The sequence below is a fragment of the Elephas maximus genome, chromosome 3, assembly GCF_024166365.1.
Source record: "Elephas maximus indicus isolate mEleMax1 chromosome 3, mEleMax1 primary haplotype, whole genome shotgun sequence".
Taxonomy (NCBI): Eukaryota; Metazoa; Chordata; class Mammalia; order Proboscidea; family Elephantidae; genus Elephas; species Elephas maximus.
In genome coordinates this window covers 13290233-13313841 of record NC_064821.1, presented here as the reverse complement: position 1 = coordinate 13313841, position 23609 = coordinate 13290233, and the positions used below count along the sequence as shown (strand labels likewise).

Here is a 23609-nt window from a genome sequence, read left to right as displayed (position 1 = left end):
TTGAGGCTGAAATAGGAACTCAGAACCCCACTGCTCAGCCTTCCACTCACGTCCCCAACCCTGGAGAGTCTTTTGATATTTTCAGGGTGTCCTGTGGAATGTGACCAGCACCTATCTGTCCATTTGTCATACTGTGGCAGCTTGTGTGTCACTGTGAGGCTGGAAGCTATGTCATTGGTATTTCAAATACCAGTGGGGTCACCCATGGTTGACAGGTTTCAGCAGAGCTTCCAGACTCAGACTAGGAAGAAAGACCTGGCAATCAACTTCTGAAAATCTATGGATTAAAACAGAACATGGTCCAACTAGCTTGCTTTGGACTTGTCATCAGGAGGGGTCATCACTGAAGGAGAACATCATGTGTGGCAAAGTAGAGGGCCACCAAGAGCAAGGGAGACCCTCAGTAAGATGGACTGGCACAGTAGCCCCAATGATGGACTCAAATATGAGGATGACACAAGACCAGGCAACATTTTGTTTTGTTGTACGTAAGGTGGTCATGTTTGCATCCACTCAACAACAGCTATCTATCTATCTTTGGAATCTGGGAATGGCAGAGGGTTAGGGAGGGTGCTGTATCTTGTGGGGGGTCTGCAGGCATTGGGTGCATATGCAAAGGTCTTACATGGGTGGTCTAGAGGAATCCGTAAGTGGCCTGGTTCCCCAGTGGGCTGCCCTGGGCGAGTGAGCGAGAGAGGGTTCAGAAGACAGGAGCTCAGGTCAAGAAGCAGCCATGAGAACGGAGCACTGGGAATTCCCAGGCTTCTCGGGAAGGGCGCTGGGCTCCCCACAGGTCATGGGAGAGAGGCAGGCGCCAAATCTCCGAGACCGGGATGACCCTAGCTGACATCTGGATAACATCTGTTATCCCAAAGAGCTGGCAACCCAGCCAGAAAGCACAACCTCGGCGGGGCTTCCAAACACCCAGCAGGGCTTTCCAATTAGCTTTGAGAGAGATTCTTTCCCAACAACAAGCCCGCTAACAGCTAACCGGCTCGGCCGAGGCTCAGACACACCCCAAGACACACATGTCCACCCACACGTAAAAATACCTAACATTTCATGCATGTTTAGGGTGTGCCACACGCTGACAATCGCTTTAACCAGTGACCAGTTGCTGTTGAGTAGACGCCAAGTCAGGGTGACCCCATGTGTGTCAGAGTAGAAGCTGTGCTCTGTAGGATTTGCAATGGCTGATTTTGTGGAAGCGGGTCGCCAGGCCTTTCTTCCGAGGCATCTCTGGGTGGACTCAAACCGCCAACCTTTCGTTAGCAACCGAGCTCATTAACCTTTTGTACCACCAGGGACTCCTACTGTCACTTTACGTATATTGATTCCTATAATCCTTCTGACAGCTCCTTGGGGTAGATACTGCTATTGCCCCCAAGGCAGCCAAAGGGAGCTGCTGCAACATCCCCCAGGGCTCCCACCTTCCTCAGGTAAAAGCCCAAGGCCCTCAAGGCCCTGCACAACCTGCCCCGTTCTCTCCTTGCCCTCCCCTCCTCCTCTCTCTCCCTTGCTCACTCTGCCCCAGCGACACACGCCTCCTTGCTCTTTCTGGAACATACCAGGTAAATTCCTGCCTCCCTCTGCCTGGAACACTATTCCACCAAGAGCCGCATGGCTCACTCCTCGCTTCCTTCCATTCTTTAGTCCAATGTCACCTTCTGAGGCAGGACATCCAAACCATAATTGTAACCCCCTCCCCAAGTACACACACATAGCTCTTACCACCATCTGGCCTACTGTATACTTTATTTATTCATCTTCTTTATTGTTTGCCTGGCCCACCAGGGCAGGGGCCGTTGTTGTTAGTTGCCATGAAGTCAACTCCGACTCAGGACGACCTTACTTATAACAAAATGGAACGTTGTCTGTATCATCTTCACAGTCACCAGCATGGTCAAGTCCACTGTTGCAGCTACTGTGTCCATCCATCTGATCGAGGGTCTCCCTCGCCCTCACTGACCCTCTACTTCACCAAACACGATGTCCTCCTCCAGCGATTGATCCCTCCTGATGACACGTCCAAAGCAAGTGAGTTGGAAAATATTCTGTTGTGATCCACAGAGTCTTCATTGGGTGATTTTCAGAGGTAGATATCCAGGCCTTTCTTCCTAGTCTCAGCCTGGAAGCTCCACTGAAACTTGTCCATCATGGGTGACTCTAATGGTACTTGAAATACCAGTGACATAGCTTCCACCAGGGCAAGGATTAGACCTCAGGACCTGGAAAAATACCCAGCACACAGTAGGGGCTTAGTAAGTATTTGTTGAATGAATGAATCCATATTGAAAGAGAAAATGGAGGCAGGGAAAAGCTTGGCAACTTGCCCAAGGCCCATAGCCCTTAAGTAGCAGTCAGGCGTTCCTACTCCACAGGTTTTCTTAACCACTGAACTACTTTTCTCTATACACATTCCATTCCCACCCAGAAATGCACGCAACAGCTAACACAAATACACGCTCGTAAATGCACACAGCCACTTGCTCCTTGTTGTTGTTAGCTGCTGTCCAATGGGCTCCGATTCATGGCAGCCTGCCCCATAGGGTGTCCAAACAGCGGCTGGTGGATTAGAACTGCTGACCTTTTGGTTAGCAGCCAAGCTCTTAACCACTTCGCCACCAGGCTCCTTTGTATAGCAGAACAAAACACTGTCCAGTTCTGTGCCATCACACTGAGTGGGAAAAACAGCTGGACCCAAAAGGCTACACACTGTACGATTCCATTTATATAATATCCTGGAATTGTACGCTGCTGTTAGCTGCCATCAAGTCAGTTCTGACTCATGGTGACCCCGTGCACAACGAAAGGAAACGCTGCCCAGTCCTGCCCCATCCCATGACTGGCTGCAGATTGGACCATTGTGATCCATAGGGTTCTCACTGACTGGTTTTCAGAAGTAGATCTCCAGGCCTTTCTTCCTAGTCTATCTTAGTCTGTGAACTCTGCTGAAACCTGTTCAGCATCCTGGCAACACGAAAGCCTTCACAGACAGGCGGGTAGTGGTTGTGCATGAGATACACTGGCTGGGAATCAAACCCAGGTCTCCTGCATGGAAGGTCAGACTTCTGTCACTGAACAACCACTGCCCTGAATTGTACACTAAAAGGGGAAAATTTTACTGTATGCAAATTATACCTTAATTATTTTAATAAAGGAAGAAAAAAAGCCAGGGGCGGGATGGACGAGTCCCAGTTAAGCACTCAACTATTAGCTGAAAGGCTGGAGGTTCAAACCTGCCCAGAGGCACCTCAGAAGAAAGGCCTGGCAACCTGCTCTCGAAAGGTCACAGCCTTGAAAACCCTATGGAGTACAGTTCTACTCCGCACACATGGGGTCTCCGTGAGTCAGAGTCCACTCGTGAGCAATTTGCAACAAGGCACTGAAAATAATAACTGAGATAGGAAAGGCAGGGCTGTCTACATGGCCCAGACTCATTTCCTCATCTCCCACCCTCTCATCCAGCCAGCCTGATGTCCCCAGGCAGCAAGCGGCTCACCAGCTGGTGTGAAGCCCTGATATTTCAGATGTCACATGGTAAATGCCAGGCAAGAGGTTAGTGCCCCCCTGCTCCCATCACCCCCTTGCCCTCATCCTCCTCCTCCTCTCCAAGCCCCTACTCTTAACCAAGGCTTTCTCTCACTGTTGACATTTGGGTCGGAATCATTCCCTGAGGTGGGGCTGTCCTGTGCATTTTAGAATGTTGAGCAACATCCCTGGTCTCCACCCACCAGATGCCAGTAACACCTCCACCCAGTCGTGAGAACAAAAAATGTCTCCAGACATCAGCCGATGACCCCTGGCAAAATTTCCCCAGTTAAGGACCACTGTCTTAACCCTATGCTTTGGGTTGGGGCTGCTTGCTGCCCGAGAGTTGAGCTAGTAATAATGATTGGTATTATGGCAATTGTTATGGATTGAATTGTGTCCCCCCAAAAATGTGTGTCAATTTAGCTAGGTCATGATTCCCAGGACTGTGTGATCGATTATTCACCATTTTGTCATCTGATGTGATTTTCCTCTGTGTTGTAAATCCTACCTCCATGATGTTAATTAGGTGGGATTAGTGGCAGTTGTGTTGATGAGGCAGGATTCAATCTACAAGATTAGGTTGTGTTTTAAGTCAATCCCTTTTGAAATCTAAAAGAGAGAAGGGAGCAGAGAGACATGGGGACCTCCTACCACCGTGAATGCAGAACCAGGAGGGGAGAGCATCCTTTGGACCCAAGGTCCCTGCACTGAGAAGCTCCTAGGACAGGGAAAGATTAATGACAAGGACCTTCCCCCAGAGCCGACAGAGGAAGCCTTGCCCTGGAGTTAGCACCCTGAATTCGGACTCCTAGACTCCTAAACTGTGAAAGAACAAAGTTTTGTTTGTTAAAGCCATCCACATGTGGTATTTCTGTTATAGCAGCACTAGACAGTTACAGCAATAAAGGAGCCCTGGCGGCACAACGGTTAAGTGTTTGGCTGCTAACCGAAAGGTTGGCAGTTGGAACCCACCGGCAGCTCCTTGGGAGAAAGGACCTGGTGATCTGCTCCCGTAAAGATTACAGCCTAGGAAACTCTATAGGGCGGTTCTATTCTGTCCTGTGGGGTCACTGTGAGTCAGAATCAACTCAATGGCACACAACAACAAAAACATTCTGGCAATATGAATATATAGCACCTTTCAGGCACTCGTTTAATGCTCTCGAGGACCCTGTGACAGAAGGAGTATACTTCAACAATTCGCAAATGTAGTCCCTGAAGCACAGAGGGGTACAGAGACTTGCACAAAGTCACAAAGCTGGTAAGTGGCAGAGTCAGGATTTGAATCCAGGCTGCCCAGCTCCAGAGACTACACTCAAATACCCCATCCTTTCCACCCTCCTGCCCCCTCTTGATGCGAAGTCCCCTGAGCAGTTGACAGTGGTGAATCCTCTCTCCTTCTTGAGGCTCCCAGCTCCCTAGGATCCTCACACAGCTTGCCTCCTCCCTCTGACCAGCACTGCCCCATCCCCTTCCCCAACACCTCAGCCCCTTACCTGAGCCATCCTGTCTGTGGCTGCACATGCTGCAGCATGCCAACCACACCCACCCACCCCCGGCACAGATCTCTCTCTAAAAGATGATTTGTGCTGGCATCACCTCCTTTGATCTCCACAAATTGCTTCTGATAATATGACCTGAGATCCAGAGCTGACTCACACCACACCTGGGGTTGGCTGAACACCTCACCTGTCTCCCACATGAGCTGGGCTCTGATGTCTCAAGATCTGCCTTGGCCATTCTTCTCCAACCCTCCCTTGCTCAAGAACCTACGTTGGCTCCTTTCTACTTACCTCATTGAGACTAAACGCCTCAGTCCTCTGCTCCAGTAGGCCTGGGCTACTCACTTTCCTTCTGCCATCTTCCATGCTTTTCTCCCTGTTGTGCCCTCCACAGGGAGCACTCCCCCCTGTCCTCTTTGTCCTCCCACACCCCACCAGCCTTGTCTCATGATCTCATATAGCTGCTGCCCCATACAGTATCAGGGCACAAGGCAGCAAGGTGGGGGTTTACAGGCCAGCCCTGTATCTGTCCCCACCTCCCTGCACCTTTCTGGACTGTCCCCATCAGTGAAACACAGGAGCAAGACCAGGGGTGACCAAGTCGCTGGGTACGCACATCCAGAGACGCAGGCAGGGTGGCCACAGGAGGCCAGGGCACGAAGCTGAAGCATCGCAGAGGGGGCTGGGCATAGGCCTGGGAGCTGGACAGAGGGCAGCTGGGCCAACATCGCATGTTTACTTTCAGAAGAGCCGGGCTGATCCGCAGCCTCCCACAGTGACCCTGGACTCAGGCCCAAAAGGGATCAGATATTTTGGTCCTGAGATCATCCCTGGGCCAGGTCCCAGGGGACTCCACAGGCTTTCCAGAAGACATGCCTGCCCCGAGACCCCCCAGAGATCCAGGGGCTTTACCCAAGGGCAGGGGCAGGGCTCCGGTTTAGGGACCCTGCCTCTCAGTCCCCCATTACCCTGTCGTCTATACTTGCCCAGCCCCCAGCCCTGCCTGAGCTGACCCCATCTAGCCTCCTCCTGAGTGTACAGTTTTGAGCTCCTAATTTGGCCTTCCCAGAGTTTGCAACCCCACTGGGCCATCCCAGAGAGAGCCATGGGATGCCAGCCTTGTTCTCAGAGCCCAGGTCCTAGGAGGAGGAAGAGGAAACCTTTGATGCTTGGCCAGAAGTATCTGCCTGAGATTCCACCATTCAAGCTCCCTCTTTGGGTAAAAGCAGTTTCCTTTTTCTTTTCCAAAAACCCCTTAATACCCTAGAAGTGCTTCAAAGGAAAAAATCCTCAAGGTGTCAAATGAGCTTTGGAAAGTCATGCAGAGTACATTAGCATATTAAAGGCTCTGAGAAGTCCTGCATGGAAAGACCCTATTTAGTTTTGCTTCACCTTTTTTTTTTTTTTTCACCTCCACACTCATTTAGCAGGGCAGTGGAACATAATCTGAGCATCAAAAGCCCCAGTTAAAGGATCCCTGGGTGGCGCAAACAGTTTAGTGCCCAGCTGCTACCTGAAAGATTGGAGGTTCATGTCTACAGAGAGATGCCTCAGAAGAAAGGCCTGGCAATCTAACTCCAAAAAATCAGCCATTGAAAACCCTGTGGAGTTTAGCCCTACTCTGACACAGGTGGTGTCACCATGAGTCCGACTCAACTTGGTTGCAACTGGTTTGGTGTTTTGTTTTTATTGTTTTAGGGGGTTTTCTGGTGACGGCAGTGAGTTGTGAGTTTTTTTGAGTTTTTCTGGTCAGAGTCCAGAGGGGAGACCAAGGCAGTTAAGTCACAGCAGGAACGCACGCACCTGACTAGACCTGGTGGGAAGGGTCGAGGGGGGCACAAGCCAGGCCTGGAGATTCTGCATGCCATGTTTAGTCAGGGACTTCAAACATCCCTGCCCACGATTCTGGAAGAGGGGCTCAGCCCCTCTCTGCCACCACCTTGGCCGCCACTCCAGCTCCTGGCTCTCTGATGGAACCCCCAGTTTTCTGCCTATGACCTCAAGTCCCCCAAAGCCATGTTTACTGTTCCCGGGGGTCCCCACGTGTCTGCCAAAAGAGCAATAATCAAGGCACTGCAGGCATCGGCCAGCAGACAAAATGCCATGGTATTACATTATAAACACCAACAACAGTGGTGACCATGTACTGAACAAGACGCTACGGGGACGTGATGACACTGTCATATGTTATTCCTGATGCAGCAGGACAGACAGGTGTAGATTTGAATCATGGGTCTACCACTTAGTAGCTGTGTGATCCTGGAGTAGCGAGTTAAACTCACCAGAGCTTATCTGGGAAACGAGGCCAGGGAAAGCATCCAAGCCTGGGTGATTGTGGGGACTTGGTGAGATGTTGAGCCCAGGGCCTGGCCCACTCTTGTGCTAATGACCTCCTCTGGGATCTCTCACGCCTCCTCTGGGATCTCTCATGCCTCCTCTGCTCACAGCCCTCCAGGGCTCCCACCCACCTTGGGTAAAAGCCCAAGTCCACCCTCCCCCTCGCCCACAGAGCCCTGCACAACCTATCCCATTCCCTCCTTGCCCTCCCCTCCTCCTCTCTCTTGTTTGCTCATTCCACTCCAGCCACACAAGCCTCCTTGCTGTTCCTCCACATTGCCCGGCATAGTCCTGCCTCAGGACCTTTGAACGGGCTGTTCCCTCTGCCTGGAATGCTTTTCCCCCACATGTCTCTGTTCACATGGCACCTCTTCCACGAAGGCTTCCATGACCATCCTCTCTAAGATACTCCCCTTTCTTCTCTATCCTCAACCTGCTTTTTTTTTTTCTTCACAGCATTCATCACAACCGGAAATATTACGTATGCATTCGTTTATCGACTCTGTTTTTTCCCCTACTAAAACGTAAGTGATGTGAGAAAGGAGGCTTTGTCCTGTTCTGCCTATGCTAGCAAGGTACATAGCTGTTGTTGTTAGGTGCCATCGAGTCAACTTAGACTCGTGATCACCCCATGTGACAGGGTAGAATTGCCCCATAGGGTTTTCTAGGCTGTAATCAAACGACATATTGCATTGGGCAAATCTGCTGCAAAAGACCTCTTTCAAGTGTCCAAGAGCAAAGATGTCACTTTGAGGACTAAGGTGCACCTGGCCCAGGCCATGGTATTTTCAGTTTTTTTTTTTTTTTTTTCATATGCATAGGACAGCTGGACAATGAATAAAGAAGACCAAAAAATTGATGCCTTTGCGTTACAGTGTTGGTGAAGAATATAGAATATACCATGGACTGCCGGAAGAACAAACAAATCTGTTTTGGGAGAACTACAGCCAGAATGCGCCTTAAAAACAAGGATGATGAGACTTCGTCTCACTTCCTCTGGACATGTTCTCAGGAGGGACCAGTCCCTGGAGAAGGACATCATGCTTGGTAAAGTCAAGGATCATTGAAGAAGAAAAATCCCTCAACAAGATAGATTGACACAGTGGCTGCTACAATGGGCTCAAGCATAGCAACGATTGTGAGGATGGCACAGGACCGGGCAGTGTTTCATTCTGTTGTGCATGGGGTCGCTATGAGTCAGAACTGACTTGATGGTACCTAACAATAACAATCTTTACGGGAGCAGATTGCCAGATCTTTTCTCCCTCAGAGCTGCTGGTGGGTTCAAACTGCCAACCTTTCGCTTAGCAGCCAAGCACAAAACCATTGCATTACCAGAGCTCCTCGAGGCACATTGCTGCTGTTAGGTGCCATCAAGTTGGTTCCACTTCATAGCAAGCCTATGTACAAAAGAACAAAACACTGCCCGGTCCTGCGCCAGCCTCACCATTGTTGCTAAGCTTGAACCCATCGTTGCAGCCACTATGTCAATCCATCTCATTGAAGGTCTTCTTTTTCGATGGTCCTCTCTCTACCAAACATGCTGTCCTTCTCCAGAGACTGGTTTCTCCTGACTTGTCCAAAGTAAGTGAGACAAAGACTCACCATCCTTGCTTCTAAGGAGCATTCTGGCTGCACTCCTCCCAAGACAGGTTTGTTTGTTCTTCCGGCAGTCCACAGTATATTCGATATTCTTTGCCAACACCATAATTCAAGGCATCAATTCTTCTTCGGCCTTCCTTATTCATTGTCCAGTTTTCCCGTGCATATGAAGTGATTGAAAATACCAGGGTTTGGGTCAGGTGCGCCTTAGTCCTCAGAGTGACATCTTTGCTTTTGAATACTTGAAAGAGGTCTTGTGCAGCAGATTTACCCAATGCAAGACATCGTTTGATTTCTTAACTGCTGCTGCTTCCACGAATGTTGATTTTGGGTCCAAGTAAAGTGAAAACCTTTACAACTTCAGTATTTTCTCCGTTTATCATGATGTTGCTCATCGGTTCAGTAGTGAGGATTTTTGTTTTCTTTATGTTAAGGTGTAATCCATACTGAAGGCTGTAGTCTTTGATCTTCACCGGTTAGTGCTTCAAGTCCTCTTCCTTTGGCAAGCAAGGTTGTGTCATCCGCATATCACAAGTTGTTAATGAGTTTCTCTCCAAACCTGTTGCCCCGTTCTTCTTCATATAGTCCAGCTTCTCAGATTATCTGCTCAGCATACAGGCTGAATAAGTAAGGTAAAAGGATACAACCCTGATGCACACATTTCCTGGTTTTAAACCATGCAGTATCCCTTGTTCTGTTCGGACAACAACCTCTTCTACTATGCAGAGGTTCTGCACGAGCATAATTAATTGTTCTAGAATTCACATTCTTCGCAATATTATCCATTTGTTACGAGCCACACAGTCGAAAGAGCCCTGGTGGTACAGTGGTTAAGAGCTCAGCTGCTAACCAAAAGGCCAACAGTTCAAACCTACCAGCTGCTCCATGGGAGAAAGACGTGGCAATCTGTTTCTGTAAAGATTGCAGCCTTGAAAACCCTATGGGGCAGTTCTACTCTGTCCTATAGGGTCGCTATGAGTCAGAATCAACTTGACGGCAATGGGTTTTTTGGAGGGGTTTTAGTTAGAAAAGAAATGTCTGCATTAAACATTATATTCTTTTAAAAGTTATCTATATGTGATCAAACAGACAACAGTAATCGAAAGAATAGATGAGAAGCTAAGTGGGCAGTGAGTTTGTGTTAATGATGGTGAAATAATTTGGAAAAGGCTGGCTGAATTGTACATGTAGAAATTGTCAAAGTTGTATATGTTTTGTTGCACGTATTTTCACCAAAAAAGTAAATAATTTTTTTTCTCTAAAGTAAGAAGAGAGACTTGAAGGATGAGATGAAGCCAGCCATGTGAATATCAGAGGGCAGGGCATTCTAGGCACAGGGAACAGCAAGTGCAAAGGCCCTGAGGCAAAATGATGATCTCCACGTGGCTGGGACTGTGTTGTTCCTGGCTGTGTCCACAGTACCTGGAACAGCACCTGGCACATAATATTGTTATTGCGTGCCACTCAATTGATGGCAACCCCAAGTGTGCCAAGTAGAACTGCTCCATAGGGTTTTCTAGGCTGTGGCTTTTCTGAAGCAGATTGCCAGGCCTGTCTTCTGAGGTGCCTCTGAGTGGATCTGAATAGCCAACATCTCAGTGGCACATAATAATGCAAAATAAACATTGCATGGATGGATGAAAAGCCTAGCTATGGGCTTCAGGAACAGCTTGCTCAGGGCTCAAATGATGGCCCTGGGACCATTACCCTCCTTCACCTGGTAGCTTGGTTCTCAGAAAGGGCCTCCCTCTCCCTATAGTCTAAGACAGGGACTCAGCTTCAAAGCCCACTCAGGGCACATGAGTCTCTCAGGATTCCCTTAGTAAGCCCCAACGCAGTTTTTGCCTCTGAGCAGATCCCATGCTCATTCCCCAACCAATTCCTGAGGCCAGGAGGAGGGATATGGGCGTGGCTTATGGCCAAGTCAAAGGCCGCATACAAACCACGCCCAGAGAGGGGCGGGAGACTCCGTGGAACATCTGGAGCTGTGACCAGTGGTTGCCGTCCAGTCTCTTCTGACTCATGGCAACCCCGTGTATGCGGAGTAGAACTGCTCCATAAGATTTTCTAGGCTGTGACCTTTCAGAAGTAGATCGCCAGGCCTTTCTTCTAAGGCACCTCTGGGTGGGTTCAAACCACCGACCTTTCAGCTGGTAATTGAGTACTTAACCATTTTTGCCACCCAGGGACTAGAGGGGGGCGGTATGTGTGGAAGGATGCTGGGAAGGCAAAGAGCCAAAGTTTCACCAAATAATCATAAAAGCTGAGAGTATTTATTCATCTGTGGGATGAGCAACCATGGTATGTCTGGATCCAGTCAAGAGATAACTCCCATTGTACAGATGTGGCAACTGAGGCCAAACGGATGCATGTGACCTGCTCGCATCTCACAGCTAGTGTGCGGTGGAGCCTGAGCACTCCTGGCTCAAAGCAGCCGTGAAGTCCCCAACAGTGTCTGATGGCCACCAGGCTAAGGGCAGCTGGCTATACCAGCCACTGGACTGATGCTAGAGCCTCTAGCGTGAGTGCAAACAGACAATGCAAAGGTAGCTGCCTCTTTGATGGAGGAAGAGAGAAATAGGAGAGGACAGCCCAGGACAGGCTCCCAGGAGGCCTGCAGGTCCTGGAGGGACAGCTGGCAGGGGCCAGAGGTGGATCACTCGGGCTTGTTCCTCAAATGGTGGCTTGGGAGGCCTGAGGTGGCCCTGGTATCCCAAGGGGTCAGGATGAAGATGGGTTATGGGTGGGGCTGCAACCTAGTGGGAGCTCCAGGAGAAGGATTTGGTATTTATGGAGCGCCTGCTGTATGCCTGAACCTTAACAAGTCCTTCCAAGTTCAGGAGGAAGTTTAGGATCTCAGCTGTGTCCCAGAAACAGCACACAACACGCGCTCAACAAATGTTTGCCACTTTACAGCGGCCCTGTAAAGGCAGCTATTCCCCACATCATGTTCTTTTTGTTCGTTACCATAGAGTCAGTTCCAACTCATGGTGACACTATGTGTCACAGAGCAGAACTGCTCCATGGGGTTTTCTTGGCTGTGATTTTAATGGGAGCAGATCGCCAGGCTTTTCTTCTGCAGTATCACTGGATGAGTTCGAACTGCCAACCTTTAGGTTAGTAGTCAAGCATAAACCGTTCGCTCCACAAGGATAAGGAAAGAGAGCCTCAAAGAAGCCCAGGGACAGGCCAGGCTGGGGGCCATGCCTGGAAAACCCTGTCCCCTCCTGGAGCACCTGCCCCTGGCCAAGCACCCAGAGGCCAGTGGGGCAGCTGGCCACCTGGGGTTCAATCCCAGCCCTGCACCAGCCGCCCACATCACCGCACTCATGTATTAGCTCCACATTTATTGAACATGACCCACGGGTGAACAAGACCCTCAGGGTCCCTGCTCTCACCCAGCGTCCACTCTTCCCCTCTCTGGCCTCAGTTTCCTCATCTGTGAAATGGGACCGCTCAGGCCCACCCCACAACGAAGGGGTTAAAGCACAGAGGCCAACGGCAGGCCCAGGGCAGGGCAGACCCCTCAGTGGAGAGCTCCGGAGGGCGGGCCCAGGCGGGATTTTTACCCCCGCCCCGCCCGGGCACTGTGCCTGGCACACGGGAGGCGCCCAATAAGTGCTTGTTTGAGCACGGACCAGCCCTCAATAAATAACAGCTGTTGTTGATGCTGCTGATGCTGGAAAGGGAGTGGGCGCTCCCCTCCCCCACCCCTCCACCCCATCCGCCCCTACCCCTCCCGCCCCAGTCCTTCCCCCAAATTTCGCCCCCTTCTGCATGCCCCCACCTCCTCCCATTCAAATCTCCCCTCCTCCCACCACCCAATTCCCCTCTTCCTCCCTCTCCCGTCACCCCACCTAGTTCTCCCTCCCTCCCTCCTCCCGCCCCATCCCCCCACTGGAGTCTCTCTCCCCTCCCCCACCCTCCCACCTTATTCTTTCCCCTCCCCCCGCCGCCCGTTCCTCCCCAGCGCCCCCCCGCGGAGCGCCGTCCCGGGCGGGGCTGCCGGAGCGCCCGGGTCCCTGGCCCGGGTCCAGCCCGCGGCGCAGGCCGGGCGGCGGCGGGCGGGGCTCTGGCCGGGCGGTTTGGGGGTTTTTTATAACCCTGGCAGGCGGCTCAGGAAGCGCCGGCCCGCGCCCCCTCCCCCGGCCACGCTGCCGCGCTCGCTCCCTCCCTTCCTGCGCGCGGGCCGGCGAGACGGCGGCGGGGACGGCGGGCGGCGGGCGGCGGGCGGCGGGCGGCAGGTAAGGCGGGCCCGGGCGTCCGCCCGCGGGGTGCCTCGGGGTGTCCGCGCCGGGCGGCGATGACTGGGGGTCCTGCGTTGGTGGGGGATGCCTGCAAGCCTGTGCCACCCCAAAGGCGCCTGGGTTGGTTGGAGCGCCTGTCTGGGTGGGTGTACTGTGTGTGTGAGTGGGTGTGGGTGTGAGAGAGAGAGTGCATCCACGTCTGCGTAACTAGTTGTGTGTCTGTGATGTCTGGGTGTGTGTGGAGTGTTTGAGTGTCTTTGTGTGTCTGGGGATGTGTGTGTGTGCGCATCAGGAGTGTTGTGTCTGTATGAATGTAAACCAGAGTGTGTACCTGGTTAAATTTTGCACACTGTGTGTGTAAGTGCCAGGTGAGTGTGTGTCTGGGTTTGTGTTCTCGTGTGTCTTCAAACATCTGGGTGTGCCTGAGTGTGTAAATGCCTGTGTGTCTGGTGTGTGAGGGTCTGGGCTTGTGGACTTTGTGTGTTTGTCCCTAGTCTGTGTGTGTAGATCCATGTATGTGTAGTTGTGTGTCTGTGTTGTCTGTGAGTGTATCTGGGTTGTGCAGTTGTGTGTTTGTCTCTGTTGACTGTGACTGTGTATGTGTCAGTGTAGATCTGGGTTGTGTAGTGTTTGTGTTATCTTGTGTAGGTGTGTGAGTGTGGAAGGGTCGGTGTGTAGGTCTGAGGAGTGTAGAGTTGTGTGTCTCCGAGTGTGAGTGTGTCAGAGTGTGTGTGTGTGTGTGTCTTGTGGGGGGGCCCTTTGTGGGTCTGCCGACTTCCGAGCATTGGTCCCCGGTGGCTGCGCAGGTGTGGGTCGCCCTCGGGCGTGTTTGTGTCACTGCTAGTGTGTGCGTGAGTGTGTGTGTGTGTCTGGGTGTGGGAGCAGCGCCGCCCACTTCCCCACTATCGGTCACTGAGGCCACAGTGTCTGTCTCGGGATGTCTCCAGGCCGGCGGGCTCAGGGCCTCTAATTAGTGGCTGGAAGGGGGGAACCAGCCGAGGCACCCGGAGGTCCCCTCCTCCCGCGGCCAGGCCTTTGTCTGCTCTCAGCCCGTCCGCCGCCGCTGCCCAGCCAGATGTGGCCAGATGTGAGGCGCCCGGAGAAGGCCGCGGGCTGGTGGGGCCTGGGCAGCCGGGCCTTGGCCCCCACAGGGCGACCGGTGCCCCAACCCCAGCCGGGAGGTCTGGCTGGAGCCCGGGTCCCTCCAGGATCCCCGGGATGGGATGGAGCCGCTGTTTCCGGGCCGTTTCCGCCGGCATTTCCTCCCGGCTCGGCACCCTCCAGTGCTCCGCCTCCGCCTCCACCTCCCTTCTGCCTCTGGAGGAGGAGCTGGAGACGCTGGGCTGGGCACACACTCACACTAGCTCGCACAGTTACGCACACTCACATTCTCACGTACATCACTGCAAAGCCCCCTGTTGCCCACCAAGTCCCAGCTCCCAGCCCCCAGGCCCTTCCTGGTTGGAATCCCCTGACCCTCACCTGCCCTGGGGGAGCCACATCTGCCCCAGATCCACCAACATGTTTGTCCTCCCTGCAGAGGCCTGGGCTGTATCCCACCTCCAAGCTGCCCCTTGGGCTGGGCCACCATCCCAAATGCTCTTCCCACCTTGCCCCTGACAGATACCTGTGTGCCCTCCCCAGCCCCCTCCTCCTCACTCTGCCCCACCCACCTGGGCTGGGTCCCTCACACTGCCCCCCATGCCCAACCTGGGCAGGAAACACAAAAGAGGTCTGTGAGCTTGTAGGGATCGAGGGGTCTGGCTTCAGAAGACAGTGGTGATGACGGGGGTTGGAGGGCCAGAACTAGAGAGAGACAGAGGCCAGAAGATTCTGCACAGGGCTGGCAGTACAGGAAGGAGAAGGGGGGGAACAGGTTCAGTGCAGGGGTTGCAAGCTGACTGCTGCCACCTTGGCATGGGGGTGGGGGAGTCTAAGGCTGGAGAGGGACAGGGAAGCCTGATGAGAAAGGGCCTGGAGCCAGCGTGGGTGAGGCCCCTGGGGAAGTAATAAGGAAGAGGATGTTATGGGGGTGATATAAAGGGAACATGAGAAGTGGGGAAGGATCAGGTCCGAGAGCAGGTTCACTGGGGTACAGAGAGGGACAATGTTTCCTCAGGGACCCCTGAATTCCCAGACCCAGCTCAGCCTGAAGACCAGCCCGTCTCCTCTTTGCCACCTCCCCGTCTCTGCTCTGTTGAAGAGTCAACCAACGCCTCAAGAGGCCCCCGCTCAGAGGGCAGCTGAGGGACAGACACGCACGGGGGTCTGCACTGCGCCACTGCCACTGACTGAAACCCCCAAAAGGTAAAAACAAGGGGGCAGATTCCAGCACAGCCAAAGGGAACAGAAGAGTGGGAAATGTCCAGGAGTGAGCTCCCTGTCACTGGAGGGGTGCAGGCAGAAACGGGCAATGTCACTTCTAGGTCAGCCTCTTGGAGAAAAGCTGGCTCCCTTTGTCAGGGGCTGAACTGCCCTGTTTGGAGATCAGCTCTCAGACTTGGCCAGGCTGCAAAGAAAACAAGACAGTGTGTGATTAAGGGGGAAATTGCAGGGAGAAGAAGGAGGAGGGCGGAGACGGAGGAGGGTTTGGCACAGGGCGGTGGCCCAAAGTGGTGTCTGCGGCAGGCTGGCCCCGGGCAAATACCAGAGAAACTGAGACCTGCAGGCTGGCCTGGAGCCTCAAGGAGGAAACCAGAACTGGAGATCCGGCTGGAAGGACAGAGTAGAAAGGAGGCTGCCGGGTCAGGTACCACACTGTAGGGGTTTCCAGCCCTACTGGTGGGGTGAACCCCATGGCAGGGGGTCCAAAGGCAGGGCACAGGATCTGGGTATAATTAAACTTGAGTTTAAACTGGGGTGAATGCGCCACCTGCCAGCCTCTCCTTGCTGCCCCCTCTCCCCATCCCCCGTCCCTTCCTCTTGCTTACTCAGCGCCAGCCATGCTCTCTCATGATCCTGAGCCTGCCCCAAGCTCCTCCCTGCCCCAGGGCCTTTGCACAGGCTTTTCCTGCCACCTGGTGCACCTTTTTCCTGCTTCTTCACACATCTTGGCTCTCCTTCGCACTTTGGCTTCAGAGTTGATTTCTCCTGAAGAACGTGTCACCGTCTGAACTCATCTCATTGTTTGCCATCTGTCATTCCCAGGACGCTGAGCTCCATGGGGGCTGGCAGGAACTGCGTCCATATTGGGCATCACTGAACCCCCAAATGGTAGCATATTAATTACCCAACAAATGATTGGGCTCTGCTGCTTTCTAGCCATGAGATCTCGGGTGAATCCTAGACCCCCTGAGCTGTTTCCTCATCTATAGAATCAGCAGAATGAACGTGTACTTCTCAGGGCTATTATGCAATTAAAATGGTGTAAAGCTCTCAGGAGATCCCTGAATGGTGTAAAAGGTTTGCATTCAACTGCTAGCCTAAAGGTTGGCAGTTCAAACCCACCCAGCAGCACTGAGGAACCAAAGGCCTGACAATCTGCTTCCATTAAGGTTGTTGTGTGCTGTCAAATTGATTGCAACTCATAGCGACTCTACAGGACAGAGTAGAACTGTAAAAATGGCTTGGCACAGGCATCTGACCTCCTCTAACTTCACAAGAGGGAAGGAGATCAAGATTAACAGCCTGAGGCTGATTCCCAGGAGGCGGAGTTCAGACGTGCTTCCTCTCCCTGCCATCTATACTAATTCTGATACCAGCCATCCCCGCCATGGCATTCTCTGTTTCTCTGCTGGGTGCAATAATTCATCACAATGGCCACACAGAACTCGCAACACTCACGATTATAGAGTTTATTAGGGAAGTAACAGGTTATAATTCAGGATCAGGAACATTCAGGATACAGTTCACCCATCCGGACAGCCTCTTTCAGCTGTGCTTGCAGGCATGCCTCTCCCTAGACCCTTGGCCTCTGCCTTGCTCAGGCAAGTTTTACAAAGCTATTTTAGTTCTGCAAATAAGTGCCTCGAGACACCCCACTTCGCCAGTAAGCCTTGGCCAGAAGGCGCTCAGGTCTAGCTCCCTGGCTTGGCAAACCTAGCTCCACCAAGTGCCCGAAGGTGCTCAGCATTCTCATTCTGTGGGCCAGGAAGCCCACCACACCACCTCCTCCTGGTCTCTCATGCCAGTCTCCCCTGCCACTGTTTCTCTGCCATTGCTTCTCGCTGTCTTCAGTGTTACAGCTCTCTTTCTTCCTGGTCTCCTGGTTCCAGGAGCTTCTCAGCATAGAGATACTGTATCCAAAGGACGTGCTCAGCTCTTGGCTCTTCTTGGTAGTAGTGAGATCCTCTTCTTGGTAGTAGTGAGATCCTCTCTCTCTAGCCTCTGGGATGGCTCATTTTAAGCCAAACTGACCAATCCCCTTGTTAGGGTTCCATATACCTGATTAGCATGGTCCCACCCAATTGTTTGGTGGGAGTTACAAGGCCATGGCAAAAAAAACCACACAAGAGCAATCCATCACACCGCGTGCCCCATAGTGTTTTCTAGGCTGTAATTTTTACAGGAGCAGGTCGCTAGTCTTTTCTCATATGGAGTCACTTGTGGGTTCGAACTGCTGACTGTTTTTGGTTAGCAGCTGAGTGCTTAACCATAGCACTCGGAGGGCTCAGTTAAGGTTACAACCAAGAAAACCCTATGGAGCATGGTTCTACTTTGCACACATGGGGTTGCCATGAGTTGGAATCAACTTGACAACAACAAACAAAAACATGGTGTCAAGGTCCTGCCTGTCCTTTGAGAGTGTAGGGAGGATGGGAGGGCAGTGACAGGGGGACTAATAAATGAGGAAGGGACCTTCAGAATCCTCAAACTGTGGGGAGTACCTTCTGGAATCTTCAGGGCTAGAAGCGAGGCACTGTGGGTCCCACTGTCACCCTGGCAAGGGGCCTTGGCATTGGCTGTGCCATTGACTGTGCTGGGCAGCAAGGCCAGGCCCACCTCTGACCCCAGCTCCCCACCTCCAGGAGCCCAGGGATGCTGCCCAGGCTGTGAACAGGGAAGCGGCGCTGTGGGGGCTGCCGGCAGCCGGGGCTGGAGAGAGACATGTGGACACGTGGCCACCATGGCTCCCGCCTGCCAGATCCTCCGCTGGGCCCTTGCCCTGGGGCTGGGCCTCACGTTCCAGGCCACACCGCGGCATGCCTTCCGGTCTCAAGGTAGGGGTAGTCCGGGGTGGTGGGGAGGGAGCAAGGAGTTAGGAAGCCAGCTAGCATAGAGAGGGGTCAGTGGGGCCGGGAGAAGGGTCATGGGAGAAGGCCTTGGTTTCACTTAGGCCGGAGTCTTGCACCCAGTAACCTGGATGCAGGGGCCAGTGAGGCCAGCATCACCTGCATCAGCAGCTGGTGCTGTGGGTCAGCCCCAGGGGTCATCCCAGGCCTCTGCCCCTGCCCCTCGCCCATAGATGAATTCCTGTCCAGTCTGGAGAGCTATGAGATCGCCTTCCCCACCCGCGTGGACCACAATGGGGCGCTGCTGGCCTTCTCACCCCCTGCTCCCCGGAGGCAGCGCCGGGGCACAGGGGCCACCACCGAGTCCCGCCTCTTCTACAAGGTGGTCGCACCCAGCACCCAGTTCCTGCTGAACCTGACCCGCAGTCCCCGCCTGCTGGCAGGGCACGTCTCCGTGGAGTACTGGACACGGGAGGGCCTGGCTTGGCAGAAGGCTGCCCGGCCCCACTGCCTCTACGCTGGCCACCTGCAGGGCCAGGCTGGCAGCTCCCATGTGGCCATCAGCACCTGTGGGGGCCTGGTGAGCTGAGGGTTTCTGGGGAGGCCAGGGAACGTTCCATACATTTAGAAGAAATACATACCCATTATACCTGTTGCTGTTGAGTCAATTCTGACTCATAGCAACCCTATAGGACAGAGTAGAACCACTCCATAGGGTTTCCAAGGTGCAGCTGGTAGATTTGAACTACTGAACTTTTAGTTAGCAGCCAAATGCTTAACCACTGCGCTGTGCCACCAGGGCTCCTATATATGTATGGTATAATATCAGGAGCCCCTTGGTGGTCCAAACGGTTACGCACTCAACTACTAGCCCAAAGATTGGCAGTTTAAACACCCAGAGGTGCCTCAAGACAGACCTGGCAACCTGCTTCCAAAAGGTCATTACCTTGAAAACCATATGGAGCAGTTGTGTTCTGCATACATGGGGTTGCCATGAATCAGAATCAACTTGACTACGACAACAATCTTGATACATATGATATGATATAAGAAATATACTTATAAATATCTCATGGTTCAGGAAAGGACATAATGGAAACTTTGAAAGTATTTTGAGCTAATCTCTACTTTTTAGGGTGCAGCTAAAGCAGTACTTTAAGGAAAATGTATAACCTTTGGCAAAGCTGAAAAAGTAATGAGCTGAATATCCATTTTGAGAAATTAGAAGCGGCAAACTAAACCCAATAAGAGTGGAAGGAATGGCGTCATAAAGACAGACCCAGGGGTCCTGGGAACCAAAACTGATCTGAACCCTCTGTCCTACTCCCCAACCTCCAGCATGGCCTGATTGTGGCAGACGAGGAAGAGTACCTGATTGAGCCCCTGCAAGGTGGGGCCAAGGGACCCCGGGGCCCAGAGGAAAGTGGTCCCCATGTGGTGTACAAGCGCTCCTCCCTGCGCCACCCGCACCTGGACACAGCCTGTGGAGTGAGAGGTACACCCGCCCTTCTAGGGATGGACAGAGCAGGTGCACAACAGCCTTACCTTGAGGCAGAGGTAGGCAGCCGGGTGTTCTAAATATACCTGGGGTTTGCTTTATCAGGTATGTTAAGGCAAATAGACATGGAGGTTAATGTCATGGAAAGAAGTTATTATACTCATAATTTCTTCGGGGAGAACACAGTACTCCACAAGACCACACAGGGTTGTACCTGGTTTCAAGGTAACAATAAGCTGGAATTGTAGGAGACATTTATATATGGCAAGCAGAGCAATGTTAGCTAGGGTTTGTGGACTTCCTGAGGATTGGACACTTTGAATAATCCTTCAGGCTCAGGGTATAGGGGCTGTCTGGTGTTGGGTACTTGGTCTTGGAATGATTAGGAGGGGCATATAGTGGTCCAGGGGTATGAGAACCTGATAAGGGGAGTGGTTGGAGAGTAGATTTAATCAGCTGCTCAAGAAGGGGAATGGGCAGCCTCCAGTCAGGGCCTCAAAAAACTCTTTCAAGACAACGTTCTAAGAAAATGCTACTACACAGGATAACGCCAACCAGAAGTCAGTAGGCAGCTATATGACAGGAGGAACAGAACTGCTGAGGAGACAAGGATATGATCAGGAGTTCCATCTGTCTGCTGGGCAGTGGAGCAGTAGGGAGTTATGCAGTCTGACAGCTGGAAAGTTGCGCAATTGAAAGCCCTAGCATGAAACCCTTATTGCCATCAGATGGCACAGCAGCGAGACAGACAAGCTGTACAGGCAGACAGATGTCCAGCTGTAAAACCATTCAACCTCCACAATTACCGTATAGTCAGGCAGTAAAGCAGTGGGATGGTTGCGTCAGATACTTGAGTAGTTTTAGAATAAAAAATGCCAGGCAGAAGAAGAGTTCACCTCCTGTCCAAAAGGTCAGAATTACAACCAGACTGGTAGGAAGACAGTTGTACAATCAGACATTCAAGGAATGGGAAAGTAGGAATGCTATATGGCCAGAACAATCATACAGCTAAAAAACTAGATAGATGTTTGATGGAAAAGCAGAGAAGTAGGACGTTAAATCAGTCGTTGTCTTAGGGTTCTCAGATGGAACCAGTGAAATGTGTGTGTATGTGTGTTTACTAACCTAAAGGCGAAGAGCCGTGGTGGTTCAGTGGTTAAGTGCTTGGCTGCTAACCAAAAGCTCAGTAGTTAGAATCCACCAGCAGCTCCACAGGAAAAAAGACCTGGTGATCTGTTCTCATAAAGACGTCAGCCTAGAAAACCCTGTGGGGCAGTTCTACTCTGTCATATAGGGTCACTATGAGTTAGAATCCACTTGATGGCATATAATAACAACTTAAGGTTGGTGGTTCGAACCCACCCAGTGGCACTGCAGAAGATAGGCCTGGTAATGTGCTTCCATTAAGATTACAGCCAAGAAAATCCTATGAAGCAATTCTACTCCTTACAACATGGGGTCACCATAAGTCAGAATTGACTCAACGGCAACTAACTACGGAGATTTACTTTGAGGGAATGGCTCATGCAATTTGGGGCTGGCAAGTCCCAAATCCATAGGTCAGGTGACAGGCTGGAGACTCCTGCTGACTTGAGTCCCAAAATCCATAGGTCAGGCAACAGAAAGAGTAAAGAGTGTTTTGGCAAAATGTCTATTTATAGTCTGGAGGCAGAACACACCCAGGAAAATTCTTAAGGTCTTCGACTGCTTGGTTAAGGCCCACCCATATTATGGAGGGTAATGTAATTTAATCACATAGAACTACTTCCTAACAGCAACTAGACTAGCATTTGCCCAAACAACCAGGCACCATCACAGTTGATAGTCACAATTCTGATAGTGTGTGAGTAGGATGTTGTGGCAGACATACAACCACAGTCAGTTGTACAAAGTTGGACGGTATACTACTTGAGTGGTTGTGCAACCAGCTGTGCAGTGGGACAGCCAAGCTGTAGTACAGTCAGATAGTAAGACCATCAGGCACTGGGAAAGGGGGAAGTTGGGGTTGTACAGTGCGTTGGCTTGAAATTGCATAACTGGAAATGTCCTAATTTCACCATCATATTTGAGCAAGAGTTTTGCAGGATATATTATTCTTGGTTGGCAGTTTTTTTCTTTCAAGGTTTTATATATGTCATCCCATTGCCTTCTTGCCTGCATGGTTTCTTTCAAGTAATCAGAGCATAGTTTTATCGTTTTCCTTGGCATGTGACTTTTCGTTTTACTCCAGCTACTCTCAGGATTCTTTCTTTGGTTTTAGCAAGTGACAGTTCGAATCCGCCAGGTACTCCTTGGAAACTCTATGAGGCAGTTCTACTCTGTCCTATAGGGTCGCCATGAGTCGGAATCAACTCAATGGCAATGGGTTTTTTATGATATGTCTTGGTGTTTTTCTTTTGGGGCCTATCCTATACGTGGTTCATTGAGTTTCTTGGGTAGTCAACTTTTCATCTTTCATGATCTTAGGGAAGTTTTCTATCAGCAAATCTTCAATGATCCTCTTTGTGTTTTCTGTCTTCTCCCCCAGTTCTGGAACTCCGATCATACGCAAATTTTTGCTTTTTATTATATCCCACGTTGCTCTCAGGGTTTCTTCATTCTTCTTTGTTCTTTTCTCTGATTTTTCCTCAAAGTGGTATCCAAAGATTTGTCTTCAATTTTACTGAACCTGTCTTCCATTGTTTCAGATTTGCTCCTAAAACCTTCTATTGCACTGTCCATTTCTAAGATCTTGTTTATCTTTGGGATTTCCAATTGCTGTTTTTATATGATTTCTAGTTTATTTTCCTGATTTCTTCTGTTGTTTTGTCTGTCTTTTCCATGATTTTGTCTTTTTTTTTTTTTTGTCTGTGTTTTCCTTCATCAGTTGGAAAACCCTGAGTATTTGAGTTCTGAATTCCTTATCAGGTAGTTCCAGTGCTTTTTTCTACCAGAAGATCATCTGTATTATTTTGGTTGCTTTCTGGAGCCATCCTCTCCTGTTTTTTCTATGTTTTGAAGTTGTCAGCTGTCTCCAGGATATGCAGGAATATTTTCATCATTTATTGATTGTAGATTTGATTGTTTCATCCTGCCTTTTTTTGTTTTATTTCGTTATGTCTGGGCAGGCAGGCTGGATGTGTTTTGTTGCTTGCTTGCCTCCAGGCATGATACTTCTCACCGCCTTGTCCAGGTGGGCAGGGCCGGTCACTCAGTTATGGTGCAGCAGGGTGGGTCCAGTGGGGGTGGAGGGGTGGGGATGGGTAGTTGCTGCATGAACTGGGGATGATGGGGTGGGGTTGGGGAGCAGTGCAGGGTGGGGTCCGGGGAACTGAGTTGGTACCACTTGGGGGCATGGCACTTGGCACATGGTGCAGATAGGCAGAGGGAAAAGAGAATTTAATGTACAGAGCTAAGTTGGTGGGTGAAAGAAGAGAGAGAAACAAAAACTAACCTAAAAGCATAAAATAGAGTAAAAAAAAAAGAAAAGAAAAAAGTAAATAAAATGGCAGTGCAGTAGGATTCAGCAGGTGGGGGCAGGGCAGACCTGGCGAGGCCATATGCTGGTGGCTCTCTAGCCAAGTGGTGTGGCTCAGCCTGTCAAGAAGCAGCATGGGTGGTGCAAAGGGCTAGGTTGGTGGGAGAAAGGAAAGGAAAGAGGGGAAAGAGGGAGAAGAAACCAACAATCAAACAAGCAAAATATAAATAAATAATTTTAAAAATTCAACAACAACAAAAA

General features: G+C 51.2%; 1 protein-coding gene across 6 annotated transcripts in view; it reads left to right on the top strand.

Annotated features, from left to right (window-relative positions):
- The first annotated feature begins 13194 nt into the window (after positions 1-13194).
- ADAMTS10 (ADAM metallopeptidase with thrombospondin type 1 motif 10) overlaps positions 13195-23609 on the top strand; it is a 31368-nt gene continuing 20953 nt past the window's right edge. Inside the window, exons 1-5 of one of the 6 annotated variants that reach the window (XM_049876731.1) lie at positions 13195-13219; positions 15342-15529; positions 18190-18381; positions 18627-18973; positions 19732-19888. In XM_049876731.1, coding sequence (XP_049732688.1) covers positions 18288-18381; positions 18627-18973; positions 19732-19888 — 598 coding nt within the window. In that variant the 5' untranslated portion in view covers positions 13195-13219; positions 15342-15529; positions 18190-18287. The other 5 variants (XM_049876732.1, XR_007516457.1, XM_049876735.1 and 2 more) reach the window with 5 other exon arrangements.